Raw genomic sequence first — 19622 nt, forward strand, 5'->3', positions numbered from 1 at the left:
CAAAAATTACTGGTGTTCCTATACTTGTGGGGAATACAAGGAGATCATTTTCATATGTATCTGTGTGTACTTTCAAATGATTATACTATTTCAAGTCATTCGATTTTCTAAAATAGGAAACTACTTAAGGTTTTTTTTTGTTTTTCAAACGTACATTTCTTATGAATTTGTGTTCTTCTGTAATATATCAGATTTTAATAAACATAAAATGTATTATTTATTATTACATAAGGATTTCCCTATGCCCTTTAACATACTAAGATTAAAATCACATATTGAAGAGCAAAGATCGTTTATTTTTTTATTTTTTATTTTTTCTGTGTACAAACCCTCCATTTCAGCAGGTTACACCTCTAGTTTGAAAAAAAAAAACGCAGGAAAGTGGGTTAGTCCAGCTTTGTTTAGGTGGGATTGTTGAATGGCGAAAGGGGAAACAGTTTGAATGAAAAGCGGAGTTTGAGTACTTGCACTACTGCTAATTTTCACACCAGCAACTCAAACACAGACACAGGTGAGATAGATGGTAATTTGGAGAGCAGCATTTACAGTAGATCTGAGAGCTGTGTGGAAGTGGAGGATTTTCACGGCAAACTTAGTAACTAAATCATTTTGACTAAGGTATGTCTTTAAAAACTTAAAGAGTACCGCTGTCAATACTAACTAATTTTGCCATCTGAATAGACAAAAACAAAGAACACTGATCACACACTTACAGAACCCCGGAAGGGACGTAGTGGAGGAGAAAAAAAATGGGTGGGTGAAGAAAAAAAAATAATGGGTGAAAGAAAAAAAATGGGTGGGAGGAAAATATATATTTCTAAGTTTTTTGCGTTCTCTCGCAAAGTTTTGCGTTCCCTCGCAAAGATGTTTTGTGTTATCTCGCAAAGATATTTTGCGTTCCCTCGCAAAGATGTTTTGCGTTCCCTCGCAAAGATGTTTTGCGTTCCCTCGCAAAGATGTTTTGCGTTCTCTCGCAAAGATGTTTTGCCTTCCCTCGCAAAGATGTTTTGCGTTCTCTCGCAAAACTGTTTCTCCACAAACACTTCCTGTTCACTTCACTCACGTAAACCCTCCCGTTTTTGCTGAAATTCTCCCATATTTTACCATTCTATCCCACTTTCTTTACTGTGCGCTGATTGTCGCCTTTCACTTTGCAACCTCTGAACCAGTGAATGCATGTTTAAGCGCTGACTGACAGACGCGCTCCATACAATAAACTGATCCCAGATCAGCGTCTGTACGCGCCATTTAAAGGGACACTTCTGTTATCAAACAAGTGCGCAGCAAATGAATCTCATGTTTTGTTTAGTTTGATAACAGAGGTGTCTCTGTAAGAATGCACAGATCTATAATGAAAGCAGTCCATTACTTTAGAAACTGTTTGTGCTCATTTAAGAGAAAATAAGCTGTTTAAAATAAAACATGCAGGACGGAGATGTTTCATATTATTCAGTGTATTTGTCTGTTTAAACATACACCCGCTCCTCTGTAAATGGCGTGTACATACGCTGATCTGGGATCAGTTTATTGTACGAAGCGCGTCTGTCAGTCAGCGCTTATACATGCATTCACTGGTTCATAGGTAGCATACGCACAGTAATGTAAAGAAAGTGGGATAGAATGGTAAAATACGGGAGAATTTCGGCAAAAATGGGAGGGTTTACGTGAGTGAAGTGAACAGGAAGTGTTTGTGGAGAAACAGTTTTGCGAGAGAACGCAAAACATCTTTGCGAGGGAACGCAAAACATCTTTGCGAGATAACGCAAAACATCTTTGCAAGATAACGCAAAACATCTTTGCGAGGGAACGCAAAACATCTTTGCGAGGGAACGCAAAACTTTGCGAGAGAACGCAAAAAACTTAGAAATATATATTTTCCTCCCACCCATTTTTTTTCTTTCACCCATTATTTTTTTTTCAACCACCCATTTTTTTCTCGCCCACTACGTCCCTTCCGGGGTTCCGTACACACTTAACAAAACCATAGAGACAGAACAATCAACACCAACTGAAACCATGTCTTTTTTTTTAAAGGAGACAAGTGGCAAATCCATATTTCACCATTTCCAGATTGGAAAAGGTCTCAGGTAAAAAATGTTTCTTACAAACATATTTTGTTGCTTGTTAGCAGACTACTGCTTGGGTCCACATGTTAATCATGGTATATGGAAACAAAACCTTCATTGTGGCACAATTATAAACGCAACACTGAACAATTCTTCTACTACTTGTTTGAATTACCGTTGGCAACACGACATGTCATCTCTCTAAACACTGTGACACAGGGCTATTCAATTGGCGGCTTATGTGCTGAACCTGGCCCCCCAAGTCATTTTAGACATCAAAAATAAATTTAGTTCAGTTGCAAAACAGTGGCTATAGCTATGAAGTGACATGCGTCTGTTCAATACAGCACAAGCTGCAGTTGAAGGCTACGCAGACGGTGAGTCACCTGACATTAAGCGAGTGGCCCAGGCAGCCGAAAACTTTTGGATATGTTTGTAGAAAAAGCCATTTGTACAATGAACTGATATCATTAATAGGGATGCAATGATTAGCCGATTTCACTATTAATCCTGCTTTAATTCATTAAAGGCTTCTCAAAGCCGCATTTCTGTTGCATGGAAAAAAAGCTGCTTAAACTAAACAAAGTTATGCCAATACGCACACACATTGGATTAACTATAGCAGTTATACTATAGTTTTTTTTCTGCAAGCAGGTACATTATTTTTTTTCAATGGAGACATGTGCATATTGAGAGTGGTATGTGCATGACTCCAAGTGGGTGGACGCACTTGCGCACTGCAGGTAGGAAATTATCACAGTAGAAATTATCTTACACAGCAGTGGTGAGAGTTGTACGAAGCTTTTAGTGTAATGTAAAGAAAAGATATGTTAGACAAATTATTACAAATTATTCAAATGATCATGTATGTATGAATGCAGATAATTACAACAGTTCATTTAAATTCTTGGCTAATATGTAGTTCAAATGCACATTAGACGAAAACAATTTCTTTATTTATTCTTATTTTTATTTGTTTATTCATTGTTCTATTATTTTTTCTTTGTAAAATTATCGCTCAAGTTTAAATCAAAAACTTTTTCATTTATTTTAAAGTCCAAAGAGAGAAATGGACTACTGTTTGTTTTAATTAATATTTTGTGCTGTATTCGGTTACTGCGCAGCAATAAACAACACTTTCAAATATAAACAGTTTTCTTGTTATTTTCTTAACTAGTGGTGTTTTAAATGTAATAAATGCATAATAGTGGTGATAACCGTGAAACAATGATTCACTTCCTCAGACTATAATCGTACAGCCTAAATCTATAATAGTTGCATCCCTAAGTGTTACACAGTTTAATACATAACATATGAATGTGTTTGAATGTAGAAGCCGACTTAAGCAGTACACTGATTTTGTGCCTCGAAATACAACATTTGGATATGGTTGTAAAAAAAAGACAGATTGTACAATGCAGTGATGTTATGTAGTTTTAAAATACAACATATTAACATTTTAATGTAGGCGAAGTCTATGTGTTTTTTTTTTTTTGTTTGTTTGTTTTTTTTAGCACAAATACAGCGTATGGGCTGTTGTGTCATCACCTATATTGCAAGTCATATCTATCCAGCCCCTCATTTGGAATGCTTTTCATGATTTGGCCCCCCCGACAAGTAGTCTTCGAAGCTATATCATGCATAATAATGAAGTTGCATTTCGTTCACAATAGAGTGAGCTGATTGGTTCAGACCAAGTCTTTCTCATGCATTAATAAACAGATGTACTCAAAATCAAAATTTATTTTTAAACCGGAAGAATTAGCTCTAAACAACGCAAAAACAACCAATTTTCACTTGTTAGCTAATTATATGCGCCCTAATAGTGTTTTTAGCAATCTGGGACGCATATATATGTCTGTCAATATGTCAAAAAATGTGTTTTGGCGTTTTGTGACCCTTCAAATGTTTTTTTTTTTTTTTTTAATAACTCCAAAAGTATTGATACATTTATAAATAATAATAGTAATAATAATAATAATAATAATAATAATTACTTATTATTTATATATATATATATATATATATATATATATATATATATATATATATATATATATATATATATATATATATATATATATATATATATATATATAATTTGCCTAACCAGTAACTGGGTAAACAGATATATAATAATGAATAAAATCAGATATATAATAACAATAATAATAATATTATTATTATTATTATTATTAATAATAATAATAATAATTAGGGATGTAACGGTATTGTAAATACCGTCATACCGCAATATAAATTTTTTTCGATATTACCGTAGTCGCATGACTCGGTAAAACTATAGGTCTTCTGAGAAAATTTGCTCAGGCGAATGAAGCGAACGGGAGGTAGCGAAAACTACAATTCCCATCAGCCCATGCTTGACCATCATCCCTTGCGGTCTGTTGTCGCTACAGATCCAGTAATGCGGAAATGGAGTGTGCTGCTAGAAGCGGGGATGAAAAAGAGCTGGAAAACTCTAAAGCGGGTGTTGTCGCCGCGCCCGTACTGAATAGCGGTGTTGTCGCGCAAGTTCTTATCAGCTGTGTTGTCGCGCGCGTACTGAATAGCGGTGTTGTCAGCACACTGTTCAGATTGATGCAGACATGAGACCTCTATCTCACTCATGGTTTGTCCTCTCAAGTGGGGGAAAGACAATGCACAACGTTACCCACTGCTGTCAACCTGGGCCAAGTCATATCTCTCTTGTCCCAGAAACCTCAGTCCCAAATGAGAGGGTTTTTTTCTGTTGCAGGGGACATTGTAAATACCCAGAGATACCAGCTTTTACCAGATTATATTTATATGATAATTTTCCTTAAAACCCATCTCTATCTAAGTGAGTTAGTGAGTGATTAAATGTTGAATGTGATGAGTTTTCAACAATACTAAATTGAAACTTTATTTTTTTACATGGTTTAATATTTTTTTGTTATTAAAATTGAAGTTCCTGTTTCAAAGCTTACAGATAGATGGCTTATTTGTATGTCATTGACACTTTTGGCACTTTTTTGGAGTATTTTCATAAGTTTTGTTTTTTCCTGTAAATGATTCAATAAATACCGTACCGTGACATTCATACCGAGGTATTACCGAACCGTGAAATTCTGATACCGTTACATCCCTAATAATAATATTAATAATAATAGTAAAAATAATGTCTGAAAAATATTGCTAAATAATGAGGGATATGTGCATTATACCTTGCAGTGTAATTGCAGGCAAATTGAAAATACTAATTTCCCATGCACTACATTTTTCAGGTTTACAGCAACAAAAGCAGAGTGAACCCAAAATGAGTTTCCTTTATGATTTAAGATTTCACCTCAGCATGTTGACAATCTCCTCTGTCCCTGGCGTCTGCTCTGAACGATCCAAACCTCTCGTTCTGTATGACAACAGACACCTGAACAGATGGATGCCGTCGCAGACAGACTGGGCCCGCTCGCGCTCTTAAGTACACTGAGAATCACTGACAGAGAGAATGATGGAGCACCTGGCATGGGAGAGAGACCTTCTGTTATGCCACTGTAAATTGGCTTGACAAGAAAAACGTTTCGCCTCTCAATGTCAGCCATTTGCACGCTGGCGTAAACGGAACTGCAGGCCGGCAGGTGCGGCTCAGGAAAGGGGAAAACTGATCCGCTGAACACATTTGCCTCATTAAGTGAGCTGCCCCGAGGCCATGAATTATGTTTGCCATTTTAATAGCTACAGAAATCCAAGTTAGAAATTGCCAGAGTGTTTTGTAGAAAGTTCTAGATAGTTGTAAATTAAAGTGGTCCTTGTATGTGTACTAAAAAACTTGCTAGAGTGTTAATAAACTGTGTCTAGGGTGTTTTGTCAGTTTGTAGGGTGTTGTAAGATAGTTGCTAGGTCTTATTTTGCGGTTTAGGAAGGGCTATCTAGTTTTTGTTGTGTTTAGGTGGTTAATATGCGTGGGGTCGAATGTGAATTCAGAATTTGCTAGAATGTTTTAAGTTGTTACTAAGGAGTTGAGAAATGGTTTCGGTGATTTGTTTGGGTAGTTGCTTTGGTGTTAAATTATGTTATGCTATGTAATTATTTTTTTTTTAAATGATTGCTAGGGTGTAGCATAAGTAACATCAACCCCTTTCACACATATAACTATTTCCAGAAAATTACCGGCCCATTTCTGGAAAGGGATCATGTGTGATCAGGGCCTTTCTGAAAATTCCGGTAAATTCGTTCTGGTGATTTTCCAGAGAGAGAAGTTGTAACATTACTGGTAATTTGCCGGAATGCTGCTCTGTGTGAACGCAGAATGAAAATTGCCGGAAAAAGCACATTCTCGATTAGAACATGCTAACGTGAGACATGTACTCCAGCCAATCAGAACACTCAGACGCTTTCACATCCCTACTGTTGATAAAAATAAAAGCCTTTGAATACTTTCCAGACACATTTAGGTGCTAGATATTAGTCAGATAATGTTTCTAAGATCCTTTTGAATGTCAGCTGTGTAAAAAGTCATTGATAAACTGCCGATTGTTTCCCATCAAGCTCTGCTTCAGTTGCTTGATGCATGTGCACTTGAAGTGAAGGAGTGCCGGCACACACACAAATGTACATCTCGACATAGAAAAGTGTTCCTCTATGATTTCATCAAAGTTGTTCACAATACTTATCTATCCACTGAATTTGTAATGTAGTCAAGTGTGTAAACATTTAGCTGAGGTTCACCTTTGGATGTGTCTGTGACAAAACAGCTCTATGAATGCTAAAGCTGTAAATAAAAGTGAAACTTTAACAAAAGTCTGACCCCTATTATGTTTACAAATAGGCACAGTTGTTTAGAACTCATTTCTGGTTAATGATGTCAGCATTTACCGGTATTTTGGAATAGACGTGTGAATGGTCTTTCCCGGAAAAATTCCGGAACGTCCATGCCTGTGTGAACAGCATTTATTTATTTATTTTTTTTAATTTACCGGTAAAGTTGTTCCAGAAATGTTTTAGATATTTACTGGTAGCACTGTTTGAAAGGGGCTATTGTAAATAGTAATGGTCTAAGTACTGCCCTGGGGTTCTCTATAATGCACTTGTTAAAATACACTATGGACAGCAGCTGCGCTAATTATTTTCTTTATTCTCAATTTCCACCTGAGGATACTTATTTCGAGGCCTCTAGAGATTATGCAGTGCCATTAATGCGATCCAAGACCTGTGAAAAGATGATGCCAAGGTATCCATAACCCTGGACCAGGCCGTATCCTGAGCAGATGCTGTGGCGGTCAAGGAGCAGTGGAGAGCATGAGACTAATTCATGAAAGACCCCAGTGACAGACGAGTCTTTGCATAGATCCTGTAGGCCAGCCTGAACACCCATCGGTGATGTCTTCAGGTGTTTCCTTGTTGTTCTGAGTGGCTGTTAAGGTGTTGCTATATGGTTTATGTTGTGTTGTGTTGTTGGTGGTTGGTATGCTGTTTGCTAGATATTGTTTCAAGGGTGTTTTGGGTTGTTGTCAGGGCATTATTAGACAACTGATAAGTTATAGCTTGTTGCTAGGTAGTTGGTAGAATGTACTGGAAGGTTCCTAGTGTGTCTTTAGCAGTTGCGCTAACATAAAGCTGTAGCTGCAATGTCTCCAGGAGTTGCTAATTTGTTCTGAGAGGTTGCTAACATATTAATATATGGTTTTTAATATATTCTGGGTGGTTGGTAAGCTGTTGATATATGGTTTCTAATGTATTTTGGGTAGTTGTGAGAGGATTATTAGACAACTGCAAAGTAGGTGGTTCCTATGTTGTTGCTATGCAGTTTGTAGAATGTATTAGGAGGTTGCTAGTGTTGTTTTTAGCATTTGCATGAATGCTAAACTGTAACCACCACTAATCCGTCACTAATATAAGAAAGAAAGAAAGAAAGAAAGAAAGAAAGAAAGAAAGAAAGAAAGAAAGAAAGAAAGAAAGAATATATAAGCGGACAGCCCTAATTATAATCAGTGTCTAAGCTTTATTTCATCGAAAGTATTAACACAAATTTATATTCAGAAATGCTCAAAGAGCACAAACAGAGTTCATTAAATCAATAGAAACAGCACATTGTAAAGATTATAGCTTGTCATTTGAAACTTTCTGGAAAATCACTTTGGCTTTCAACAGAGCAATTACCAGCTTACATGCTTTGGCCTTGGAGGCCCTAACCAGAAAACTTGGGAGCCAATTTTAACTTTAAACCTGAATGAGAAGACAAGAAAAAAGTAGTTAGTTGAAATCTTCAACTCTTTGCACTAAAACAGATGAGTCGTCTAATGGCTCCATCTGCTTCTTGCAGTTTTATGTTCTCATTATCTGGCCATTGGACACAGAAGGTGGTGGACAGGTCACAGTCTTTTAGTTCTCCACTCCGCTTTTACCTTCTGCTTTCTTCACCTTATAATGTTCCTCGCTGAGCTTCCTTAACTGTTCTGCAGCCTGTGAACAGAGTGAGAGAAAGACAAAGAAATAGACGATTCTGACTGAGTGAACTCAAGCTCAGACTGAACAATTACCACATTTACTTTCGATCAAAAGTTAGGGAGAAGAAAGTTTTAAAGGAATAGACCACTTTTTGGGAAATTTTACAACTCCCTAGAGTTAAACAGTTGAGTTTTACCATTTTTGAATCGTCTACACATCTGGTGGGAGCAGTTTTAGCTTAGCTTAATATAAACCATTCAATTAGATTAGAACATTTGCATCTCGCTCAAAACAATCCAAATAGATACTTTTCCTATTTAAAAATTGAGACTAATGCAGTTCCATTACTAAGAGAATGAGCAGAAGAAATGTTGCTCTTTTCTAGGTCGATATGGCTAGGAACCTTATAGTACTCTCATTCCAGTGTAATAATCAAGGAACTTTGCTGCCGTACTATGGGTGCGGAAGGTGCAATGATATTTAGCAATGTTAATACCTAGTTACTGTACCTATAGCTGGGGATTTTCAAGTACTGATCTAACTGGATTCAATAATTTCTCTTAAGTTGAGCTTAAAGTGTTGCTTTTAAACTGGGAAATCAGATGAATGGGTTTAAAAATGGTAAAACTCAACTGTTTAATTCAAGGGAAATTGTAAAATGAGACGAGCTCCAAAAAGTGAAGTGTTCCTTTAAGTGTTTCTGAAAACAGCTGATGACATTAATTTATTCATTTTCCTATGGCTTAGTCTCTATTCATGAGATCGCCACAGCGGAATGAACCACGAAGGCCAAATCCCAATTCTATTTTTTTACCCCTTCCCCTACCCCTGCCCCTTGGGCCTTAAAACCAAGTGTGAAACGAAAGGGCTTCAAAATTTACACCTAAGAATTGGGACAGCACCTGCACACATCATCATATGTCATCGCAATCGCTTGCTTCGTATGAGATCAGACAATCGCGACAGCTGTAGTTATTCCAGTTGTGCTATTTTTTAGTATTTATCTTCAAGAAATCACTGAAGGCATATATCATGTAATCAAAATGATCTAATGTGGCAATAAGATCTTAACTCTACTGTGCATTTACACAATGACCATATTCATATTCATATTCATGTAAACAAACTAAAACAACGTTAAAATTATAGCAGACGCTGTAAAAAAGTCATTCTCAGCCACTTTTCTGACAGGGTCAATGAGTGTCAGAATGTTGTGGGACTGCTGTACAGAAGTTAATATTATGTATTATAAAATTTTGTGGTTTTTATTTTAGCATTTGTTTTTTTAAAAGCATGATGGTAAAACACAAATGCGGTTATCAATATATTAAAACATGTGCTTGTTTGTTGTAAAAATTCATAATAATGACAAAAAATACTAATTTGTGGATCTCCTTACTTCCGGGTTTAACAATACTGTCATTGTGGCTGGTGTATTTTGGGAAGTTTTCTTACCCCTTGGTTTCGAATGTGGTCCTGAATAATCTTCATTCGAAGGGCTATCCAACCATTCCCCTTAGCCCTATGCCTTTAAGCTAAAGAGAATTGGGACACCCCTACCCTATAAAGTGAATGCACAAAACTAGCGGTCGGGGTAAGGGAAAGGGGTAGAATCGGGATAGGGCCCAACTATTCCAGCACATGTTTTATGCAGCAGATGCCCTTCTAGCTACAACCCAGTATTGGGAAACATCCATACATGTTCGCATTTACACTCATACACTACAGCCAATTTTGCTGACCTAATCGACTTACAGCGCATGTCTTTGTACTCTGGGGGAAACCAATGCAACTCTGATGCATGTTTGCAACAAAATAACAAAATCCATACTGAACAAAAATTGGGTGCGTTTTGCACATCACTGGGCTTTGGTTTTATATTTAATTTAATAATATTTAATTATGTATAGCTGAGATTGACAATATATAAGAAAAAATTAATACCCCTTAAGGGAAATTTTAATTATTCATGACTATAGCCTTTAAGTGAAACTGAATTTTTCTTCAAATATTCCTCTAATGCTGTTTAACAAAGATTGTGTTTAATGAAGTGTTAAATGAAGATGTTTTCAACATATTTTCAACATAATACTCTTAATAACTACATTATAATAATTAATTTATTTTGTCATTGCCATGATGACAATACACAATATTTTACTAATTACTTTTGCAAGGCACTGCTAGCCAGTTTAAAGTAAAATGTTAAGGCTTAATATTTTTTTATTTTCATTTAATAAATAAGATTTTTTAAATATTTTTTCTTACTCTAGAATAAAATCTAAAAGGAAATACTGTGAAAAATGTTCATGCTTTGTTAAACATCTTTTGTAAAATATTTAAAAAATAATTTCAAATGAATGCAAATAATTTTGTCTTTAACTTTTTATTAACTTTTTGCTGGCAGCTAGCTCTCTGCAACTCTCACATGGTCGCCTATTGAAGCTAAGCAGGGCTGTTACTGGTTAGTAATTGGATGGGAGACCACATGGTGTTAGGCTGCTGCAGGAAGTGGTGTAAGTAAGACCAGCAAGGGGTGCTCAACCTGTGATCTGTGTGGATCCTAAGGCCCCAGTATGATGATGGGGACTCTATACTGCTCAGTGAGCACCGTCTATGGCAGAGCAATTCAATTAGTTTGTCATGGGGGTCGGTTCATGAAAAGCATCCCAAACGAAGGGCCGGAGAGATTTAACTTGCTATATGAGTGATGAAACAACTGCATTTAAGAGTCCATATGCTTTATATTTTTGCTCCTTAAGACACCCATGTTGGCTTTGGCTACAATAAAATGTAAATATATTGTATTTTGAAATTACATAACATCAGTGCATTGTACAATAAACTTCAACAAACATTCAAATGTTGTATTTCAGAGCACAACAAAAGCAGTGCATTGCTTAAGTAGGCTTCTTCTACATTCAGACACATTGAAATGTTATGTTTTGAACTGCATAACAATTAGGGATGCAACAATTATAGATTTTGGTTGTACGATTATATAGTCTGAAGAATAATCATGGTTTCACTGTTATGTCTAATGTAAATTCAAGCTTTATATTAGGTAAGCAGCTATTTAGATGAACTGTTGCCATCTGCATTCATGCATACATAATCATTTTAATAATTATTCGTCTAACATATCTTTTCTTCACATTGCACTGAAAGGCACGCACAACTCTCACCATGAGATGTTTTCTACTGCATGCGCCCGGAAAGCCGCAAGCGTGTGGCTCAGCTGGCGCCCGCATATTGTCTTATATTCTTACATTAGAAATAACAAACTTGCAAGTGTAAAAGACGTGATATGGGAACGGCCGCTGCTATAGTTAATCCTGTATGCGTGCGTATTAGCTTCGGTGTACTTCAAACTTAAAACTAGTGCACAGGCAACTTGTCATTTTGCAGCGGTTTCGTTTCGTTTCGTTTCGTTCCGTGCAACAGAAATGCTGCTTAGAGAAGACTTTACGATTAATAAACTGTGACGAATTAAAGAGCAGTTAATAGTGAAATCGGCTATTCGGCTAAACGCATGTCACTTCATAACTATAGCGGCCGTTTGTGGACTGAACTAAATTTATTTTTGATGTCTTGGTCACACTGTTTGGAGGGCCGGAACAAAGTGCCTCGGGGGCCGGATTTGGTCCGCGGGCCACCAATTGAATAGCCCTGGTCTATGGGATGAGACGTTTAACCAAGGTCCTGACTCTCTGTAGTTATTATAAATCCCAGGATGTTCTTTGAAAAAGAGTAGGGGTTTAAACCCAATATCCTGGCCAAATATGCCTACTGGCCTCTGTCCATCATGGATTCGTAACCTTCCTCATATCATAATTGGCTTCATCGTTCTTTCTCCTCTCCACCAATCAGCTGGTGTGCAGTCTGGCACAATATTGCTGACGTTGCATCATCCAGGTGGATGCTGCACACTGGTGATGGATGAGGAGATTCCCCCTATGTGTAAAGTGCTTTGAGTGTCTGAAAAAGCACTACATAAATGTAAATAATTCTATAAACGAATACAATTGCACTTTTGTGTAATACACAAGTAGTTTAAAAATAAAAGTGTGCATCAAACAATAATTAATTGAGTTTATCATGATTATTTAAAGCAAAAACCATGTGACTAATTGTAATTTATTTTTTTACAAAATCATTGCCCAACACAACCCCTTACATTGTAAACACATTGACTTAACTTTTATAACATAGTTTGTTTACTTAATAATTATAAAAAACAATGAGTTTACTCTATTTTTTAAGTAAAGTCAACAAATCTCTTTCCACAGTACAAAAGCAGACAAGCTGATAGAGATAAAGTGTGAGTGAAAGGCTGGAGCGATGGAGTCATGGAACCACCAGCTGACCGTTCACTCTTTCATTATCCTGAAGCACAGCCCTGTGAGGCTGAGATGAAGCGACTTCACAGTTCTGTTACTTCCAGATCCAGTCTCTCAGCCACAGCGCTGTTTAATTCAAGGCTGTAGCCACCATTGAGTGAGAGGTCAGTCTCATAAACACTGGCAGCTGGGCTCACCATAGGAGAGCCGCATTCATAAAGCCATAATAAATGTTACAGCACATTAAGTCACCCCAGAGCTTCAGCACGATATTCCAAACCAAAGCCATTCAGTCGTGATGCTAAAAAGCACCCATTGCATTACCCTCAATGGCCCTGTGAAGAAACATGTAATGCCTGGCAATAATCGCCAGATGAATATGTGCTTGTGTGCAAGGGGGTTTAGTTGGAGAGATGACTGTAGTGAGTGGTCACATTTGTGAGTTTTAAATACAGTTGTATTCAAAATGATTAGCCCTCCTGTTATTTATATATGTTTGTTTAGTTTTTCAATTATTTTCCAAATTATGTTTAACAGAGCAAGGAATTTTTCACAGTATTTCTTATAATATTTTTTATTCTTCTGGAGAAAGGATTATTTGATTTTTATTTTGGCTAGAATAAAAGCATTTTTTTTTATATTAAAGGGCCATGAAACCCCCTCGTTTCAGCAGGGTGTTTTCACACCTCTACTTTGGAAAAAGAGGGATGGTTTAGGAGTGTCTATTTGACCACACGCTGAGTTTTTAGAGTCAAAACACACACACACACACACACACACACTCATACACACACAGGGGAGAAAGTGACTGTGTTTGCATGGACATCTGTAATCGAATTTGCCAAATTATTAAATGGTGGACTTTAACTGCAGTTTGGCACTTTCATTCAAGCCCCTCGTGACAAACGAGATATTTCATTTGAGGAACTGCTCTAAGCGTGTATTTTTTTATGGAATGTTTGATACCGCACGGCGAATGACAGAAAAAAGTAAACTCTGTATTTCTCTGTAACTTAGATGAACTTGGCAGGTAAGCTGCGTGTGTTATTCCAGTCACAAAATGCGGTGAAAATCCTACACGACGGTAATAGTTTGGTTGTGGTGCTAACATGTTTACACTCGGTGCAATAGTTAGTTCGATACGAACAAACTGAATAAACAAACACCTCTGGTCGCTCACCAAATCTGTAGAGACAGGACAATCCACAGCAACTAGAACCGCTTCTCTATTAAGAGGAGAAGAGAAGTGAATCCGGATCTCCATTTGCTAAACAGAAAAAGTCTTGGGTAAACAATGTTCCTAGACACGTAAGTTATTGTTGTCGCGCGTTGCATCGCGTCACGTCGCATCGCATACACTGTAATCCACGCGTGATTCCAGCTGCGCTCTCACAGAGAGAAAATTAAAACAAAACTTCACTTCAGCATATTATGGAAGCAAAACTGCACGCTTGTTTTGCCAACACAATGTGGCGTCTCTGCCGTGACGCCATCTACACTGTAACATTAATGAATATTAATGAAGTTGCACAATAGAGCGCGCTGATTGGTTTGAACCAAGTCTTACTCATGCATTAATGCAGCACACTCGGAGACGTAATACGGTACACCCAGGTACAGTCGCCCAGTCACGCTGGAATACATGCTAAGATCTCATGGCCGTGACGCAGCTTTAAAAATTTGTTTCAAACCAGAAGTACGAATTTGCTCGAAATAACGCAAAAACTACCAATTTTAACTTTTTAGTGAGATATATGTGTCCTAACAGTGTTTTTAGCAGTGTGGGACACATATACAACTGTCAACAGCTCAAAAAAAAATTTGTTTTGTTGTTTTGTGACCATTTAAGGATTTTCAAATAGTACGAACAACAAAGACAATCAGATAGACAAACGAACATACAAACCCCATTCACTGCCAATTAAATAAAAATTTACAAATGTATCTGTTTAACAAAAAAAAAAAAATAAAAAAAAATAAGCCAGCTCTCTCTTACAATACATTTTTCAGAGTTTGTGTAGAAAGGATTTGAGAGGATCCCAAAATCTCTTGAATTTATCCTGTTTGTTGTTAAAGACTGACAACTAAGAAATCCAAATGGAGATAGTTGGAATTTGAGAAGTAGACCAATTTAGTAATATATATTTTGTAACTAGAAATGTAAGAGTTGTAAACAGGTTTGAGGTCTGAGTCAAAAAAGGTCTTCAGGAATGTCATTCGACAAAAAAAGTTGGGGAGAGAAATTAAATGTTTTCATGTAATCAAATGGATTGCAGAATGAACCCCTCACCAAAATGGTTGATTGTGAACACAGGAACAAAATACATGGAAAAAAAATGTGCCTTAACAAGTTTTGAACTTAAAACAGAGGTCGAAACAAGCTGGACACATTATATGCAGACGAACAGGTGTAAATTAAATTTTGTGAAAAAACTTGAGATACATTTTGGAAAAATACCATCACAGATCTTTGACCAATTTTCAGAATTAAACAGAACTTCTAGGTTCCATTCCCCTAGTAGTTTCAAAGAATCATAAACTGAGAAATCAGAGTATAAAAGCAGTTTTTAATGTTTTTAAACCATTTTGAGGTCAATATTAATAGCCTTCTAAAGCAATATATATTTTTTTCGATTGGGTACAAAAGAACCCACTGTTATAAAATGACTTGCTTAATTACCCTAACCTGCATAGTTAACCTAGTTAAGCCTTTAAATTGCAACTATTATTTTTAGAAATGTCTTTCCATTATATATAGCATAGAGGTGTCACGATCACCAGCGATCTAGCCTGTGCAGATAACTAGAGAACTACCTGCCACTATGTCAGATAATCCCCCAGAAGTCTTTGCACTTACACCCAAGTCCCCCCACCTCCTCTTTTGTTTACATGCTTCTCATTACAACGGGGGTAACATTTCAATAGGGCTAATAATTCTGACTTCAAGTGTATGGCATGGTAGTGGTCAACCCTGGTTCCCCTTCAGATGGGAAACTTTTGAGTTATGTCAGAATGACATTATTCTCCATAATTTGGAAATTATAACAGACCATTTGCTTTCAAGTTTGGAGAGGCCTTCCTTCTCTGATAATGTTAGTTTGATGGCTTTAACTACAATATTCTTAAATACGCCCCTTTTGTGGTTGGTTTCCTAAAAGGGAATGATGCATCAAAAGAAAGCCCCGCCCTAACATTAATAAAGGCATTAATAAGGGCCTACACTATGCTATCCGAACCGTGCCCAGGCTCGTTTCCCGAATCGTTTGAGAAGTGTGAGTGCTCTGAATCGGGCTCAGGCACGTTCACTTGGCCGGCCCTGGCCCGGTTGGAAGAGGTGTGAGCGTGGTTTACTTGGTCTTTGGCGTGGTACGCTTGTGTGTGAGTGCAAACACCCCTAAGCCCGAAACTGAAAGCGAGACGTGACTTTCAGTTTCAGGGACTTTTTCATATGGATTAATTGATCATTCTTAGTGTTCAATAAACGCAAACTGTCATAGATTATTGCGCGACAGCTGCGCCTTCAGCAAACCTCCTAATTCCTGCAGCATGAGTACTTTATGATTGTTTTTGAGCATCAAAAGTTACGGATCTGTTCGGCAAAATATTTGACTGCGTGTCACTGCATCTCAAATGACTAAAATAATATAACTAAATAAATGTCCACTGTGCTGAGCGAGAGCACTTACTAAACAATGCATCATCGATGATGTAAGCGTGCCCAGCCCCGAGTGCGGGCCATCAGGGGAGATGGGAGGGGGGACAAGCATGCTTTGACCTCGTTCAAGGCAACTGTACATAGTGTGAGTATGTCCTAAGTCTTAGCAACTTCTAGTTCACATGGACTGTAAAGGTCACATGAAATTAAAATGAATTAAAATTAAAATAGTTTTAGATGTTAGTACCAGAATGTTAGTTACCTGGATATCTAATCTAGTATGTGTACAAAACAGTGATAAAATTTGCATTTAGAAGATATAAACCTGATATAAGCATCCAAAGCTCGCAGTTTGTCACTTCCACCTAAATGGATCAACAATTTATTTTTGTCCTGCCTTTTTCAAGATGCTTTAATTTGATGTGCTTAAGCTCAACCACTCTTATTGACAGAGCTGTGATAAAAACAAAACATTATTGGCTGTTTTTTAAGAGCTAATCTATGTCACACCCTGTCTTCGTTTGAGATTCCGTCAAACATTAAATTAAAATACACATTTTAAAGCACTTCATGTGAATTTAAATGAGATTATAGTGAAAAATAATACTAAAGTACAGGAGAATCCCAGGGGAAAAACAGTTGACAGTTATAAACAAATAAAAGATAACAGAATACCTAACACTACTTGGAGCTTGTAAATCAGAACTGCTCACTTCAGTTTGCTCACATGCTAACTTGGCTTTGAATTCCCCACCCAGGGCAACCCGGGCTCGGCACACAGAGGTCAGGTCAACAGATAAACCAAGTTCAATTTATCATGGCCCAAACCATTCTCGCTCGTTTAGCTTGGAGAAAAACTGATGTCCTGGTTTAGCAGTGATAACACTCAATGCCCGCTGATAAATTCCGCATTCAGGTGGACAAGCTCGGGGGGGAAATGGCTTGGCGATGAGTGTGAAAAGGGCTCAGATTGCTGTCGGGAGGAGGCCCGGTGATTGGACCTGAATCGGACAGAGAGCCAGCGTGACGAATCGCCGCTGACGGCCGGTGTCCAGACAACCTCCGGATGGAAGGCTGTAATTTGATCAAGCTATCAATCAATACAACCAGAAGGGCATCAATCAAGAGGGTAATGTGCTAATCCTGCTTCCTTCAGTGGCCTCGATGAGAAAAAGGAGACAGGGAAATGGGGGACTCAATTTCTGTTCCTTCTCTTGACAGAAGGGTCACCCTGGCCTGGATAAGCCTGACAGAAACACTTAGAAGTCCCACATGACTGGACACATTAATGGAGCAGGTGAAGTTGGTGCGGAAGTGCTGGAAATTCCAGTCATTGTGGATTAAACGAACGTCGCTGATGCTAATAACACCGAAGTGCCAAACTCCAGGAAGAAGTCACAAACTGTTAAGCCTGACATTATAAGTGCGTTTTAAAACTCCTTTGTTGAAAGCTGGAGGTAAACAAGAGAAGTCACCTCAGTAGGCAATTATTAAAAAGTCTGACAGGAAAAGACTTCAAAAGCCATTTATAACCTGTGGTTTTTAAATGTGGCGGGTCATGGAAACCTGGCGTGAAGTAAGAGGTTATCAACAGCTTGGGTGTTGAACTGGGTATAATTGGAGAGCTAGAGCTTAGTGGGAACTCTAAATGTAGTGGAAAGAGAGATAAAATGGTCCTGAGTCTGAGGAAGAATGTTATCAGGAGGTCTGTCTGGGCGTTAAATTGAAGCCCAAATCCTGCCTGTAAACGAGAACTTGTGACCTGACCTGAATGGTTTTAAAATTTTATGAGCAGACTGGACACGGCTCACTCTTTTCACTTCCCGTTATTTGAGTGCATTCTTAAAGAGAAAGAAGAGCTGGGTAGTCTCAAACTAAGGTCTAATTTAGAGAAATTATTATTATATTATTATAATAAATAGGAATGTATTATTCTATTATTATAAATTGGAATTTATAAATTGTATAAATGTATATTTTTTTATCATACATATAAACAAATTATTATTATTATTATTATTATTATTATTATTATTATTATTATATTTATTATTTTTATTATTTCACTAGTTGCACATTTAAAGAAAGAGAGAATGCTAAAAAAAATAATAATAAGGAATTAAAATAAACACAACACAATAATAATAATAATAATAATAATAATAATAAAAATAATAATAATAGGGAATTCAAATAAATACAACACAATAATAATAATAATATTAATATGGTGAAGTAGGTAGTGCTGTCGCCTCACAGCAAGAAGGTCGCTGGTTCGAGCCTCGGCTCAGTTGGCGTTTCTTTGTGGAGTTTGCATGCTCTCCCTGCGTTCGCGTGGGTTTCCTCCGGGTGCTCCGGTTTCCCTCACAGTCCAAAGACATGCGGTACAGGTGAATTGGGTAGGCTAAATTGTCCGTAGTGTATAAGTGTGTGTGTGTGTGAATGTGTGTGTGGATGTTTCCCAGAGATGGGTTGTGGCTGGAAGGGCATCTGCTGCGTAAAAAAAAAAACTTGCTGGATAAGTTGGCAGTTCATTCCACTGTGGCGACCCCGGATTAATAAAGGGACTAAGCCGACAAGAAAATGAATGAATATTAATATTAATAATAATAACAGTTAACCATAGTTGATAATAATTTATGAACGTGTGAACATTCATAAATGAATATACTGACAAATTAAATGAATAGGGTCAGTTATGTGAAAAGGGTTAACATATCATCGTCTGCTCTGTTCCCATCAACACCCCCCACCCCCAAAACACACTGACACACGCACACACAACATAGAAAACATACCTGTTCGGGTGTAAGATCCCTCTGTTCATTAGCCAGCATCTCATACCCAACCATAAATTTGCGGATGTTTGCGGATCGCAGTAGAGGTGGATAATAGTGAGCGTGAAGCTGCCAGTGGCTCATGTTTTTATTCAGATGACTGCCTGTTGGCGCTCCTAAAAAAAAAACAGACCACAACTTTTACCACACACAAATAATACACTAATAAACACAACATTGTTTCATGGCTGCATGCCATTTGAAGTCATATGGTAAAAAAGCACTCGAGTTATGAGACATCAAGATGGAAATCTATGTCAAGACATGTTGGATTGTGTGTAGTGATTTACATTTTAAAGGA

At 37.3% G+C, this 19622-nt stretch overlaps 1 protein-coding gene across 3 annotated transcripts in view; it reads right to left on the minus strand.

Moving 5' to 3' along the window:
- Positions 1 to 8023: 8023 nt before the first annotated feature.
- The window catches only part of galt (galactose-1-phosphate uridylyltransferase), a 225559-nt gene continuing 213960 nt past the window's right edge, over positions 8024 to 19622 (minus strand). For 2 of the 3 annotated variants that reach the window (XM_073914180.1, XM_073914179.1), the window contains 3 exons: positions 19283 to 19437; positions 8447 to 8504; positions 8024 to 8267 (listed from right to left, as the gene is read on the minus strand). In XM_073914180.1, the coding sequence (XP_073770281.1) occupies positions 8230 to 8267; positions 8447 to 8504; positions 19283 to 19437 (251 nt within the window). In that variant the 3' untranslated portion in view covers positions 8024 to 8229. Of the gene's footprint in view, positions 8505 to 19282; positions 19438 to 19622 lie in introns of all 3 variants that reach the window. The other variant, NM_001328380.1, reaches the window with a different exon arrangement.

The sequence above is a fragment of the Danio rerio genome, chromosome 10, assembly GCF_049306965.1.
Source record: "Danio rerio strain Tuebingen ecotype United States chromosome 10, GRCz12tu, whole genome shotgun sequence".
Lineage (NCBI taxonomy): Eukaryota > Metazoa > Chordata > Actinopteri > Cypriniformes > Danionidae > Danio > Danio rerio.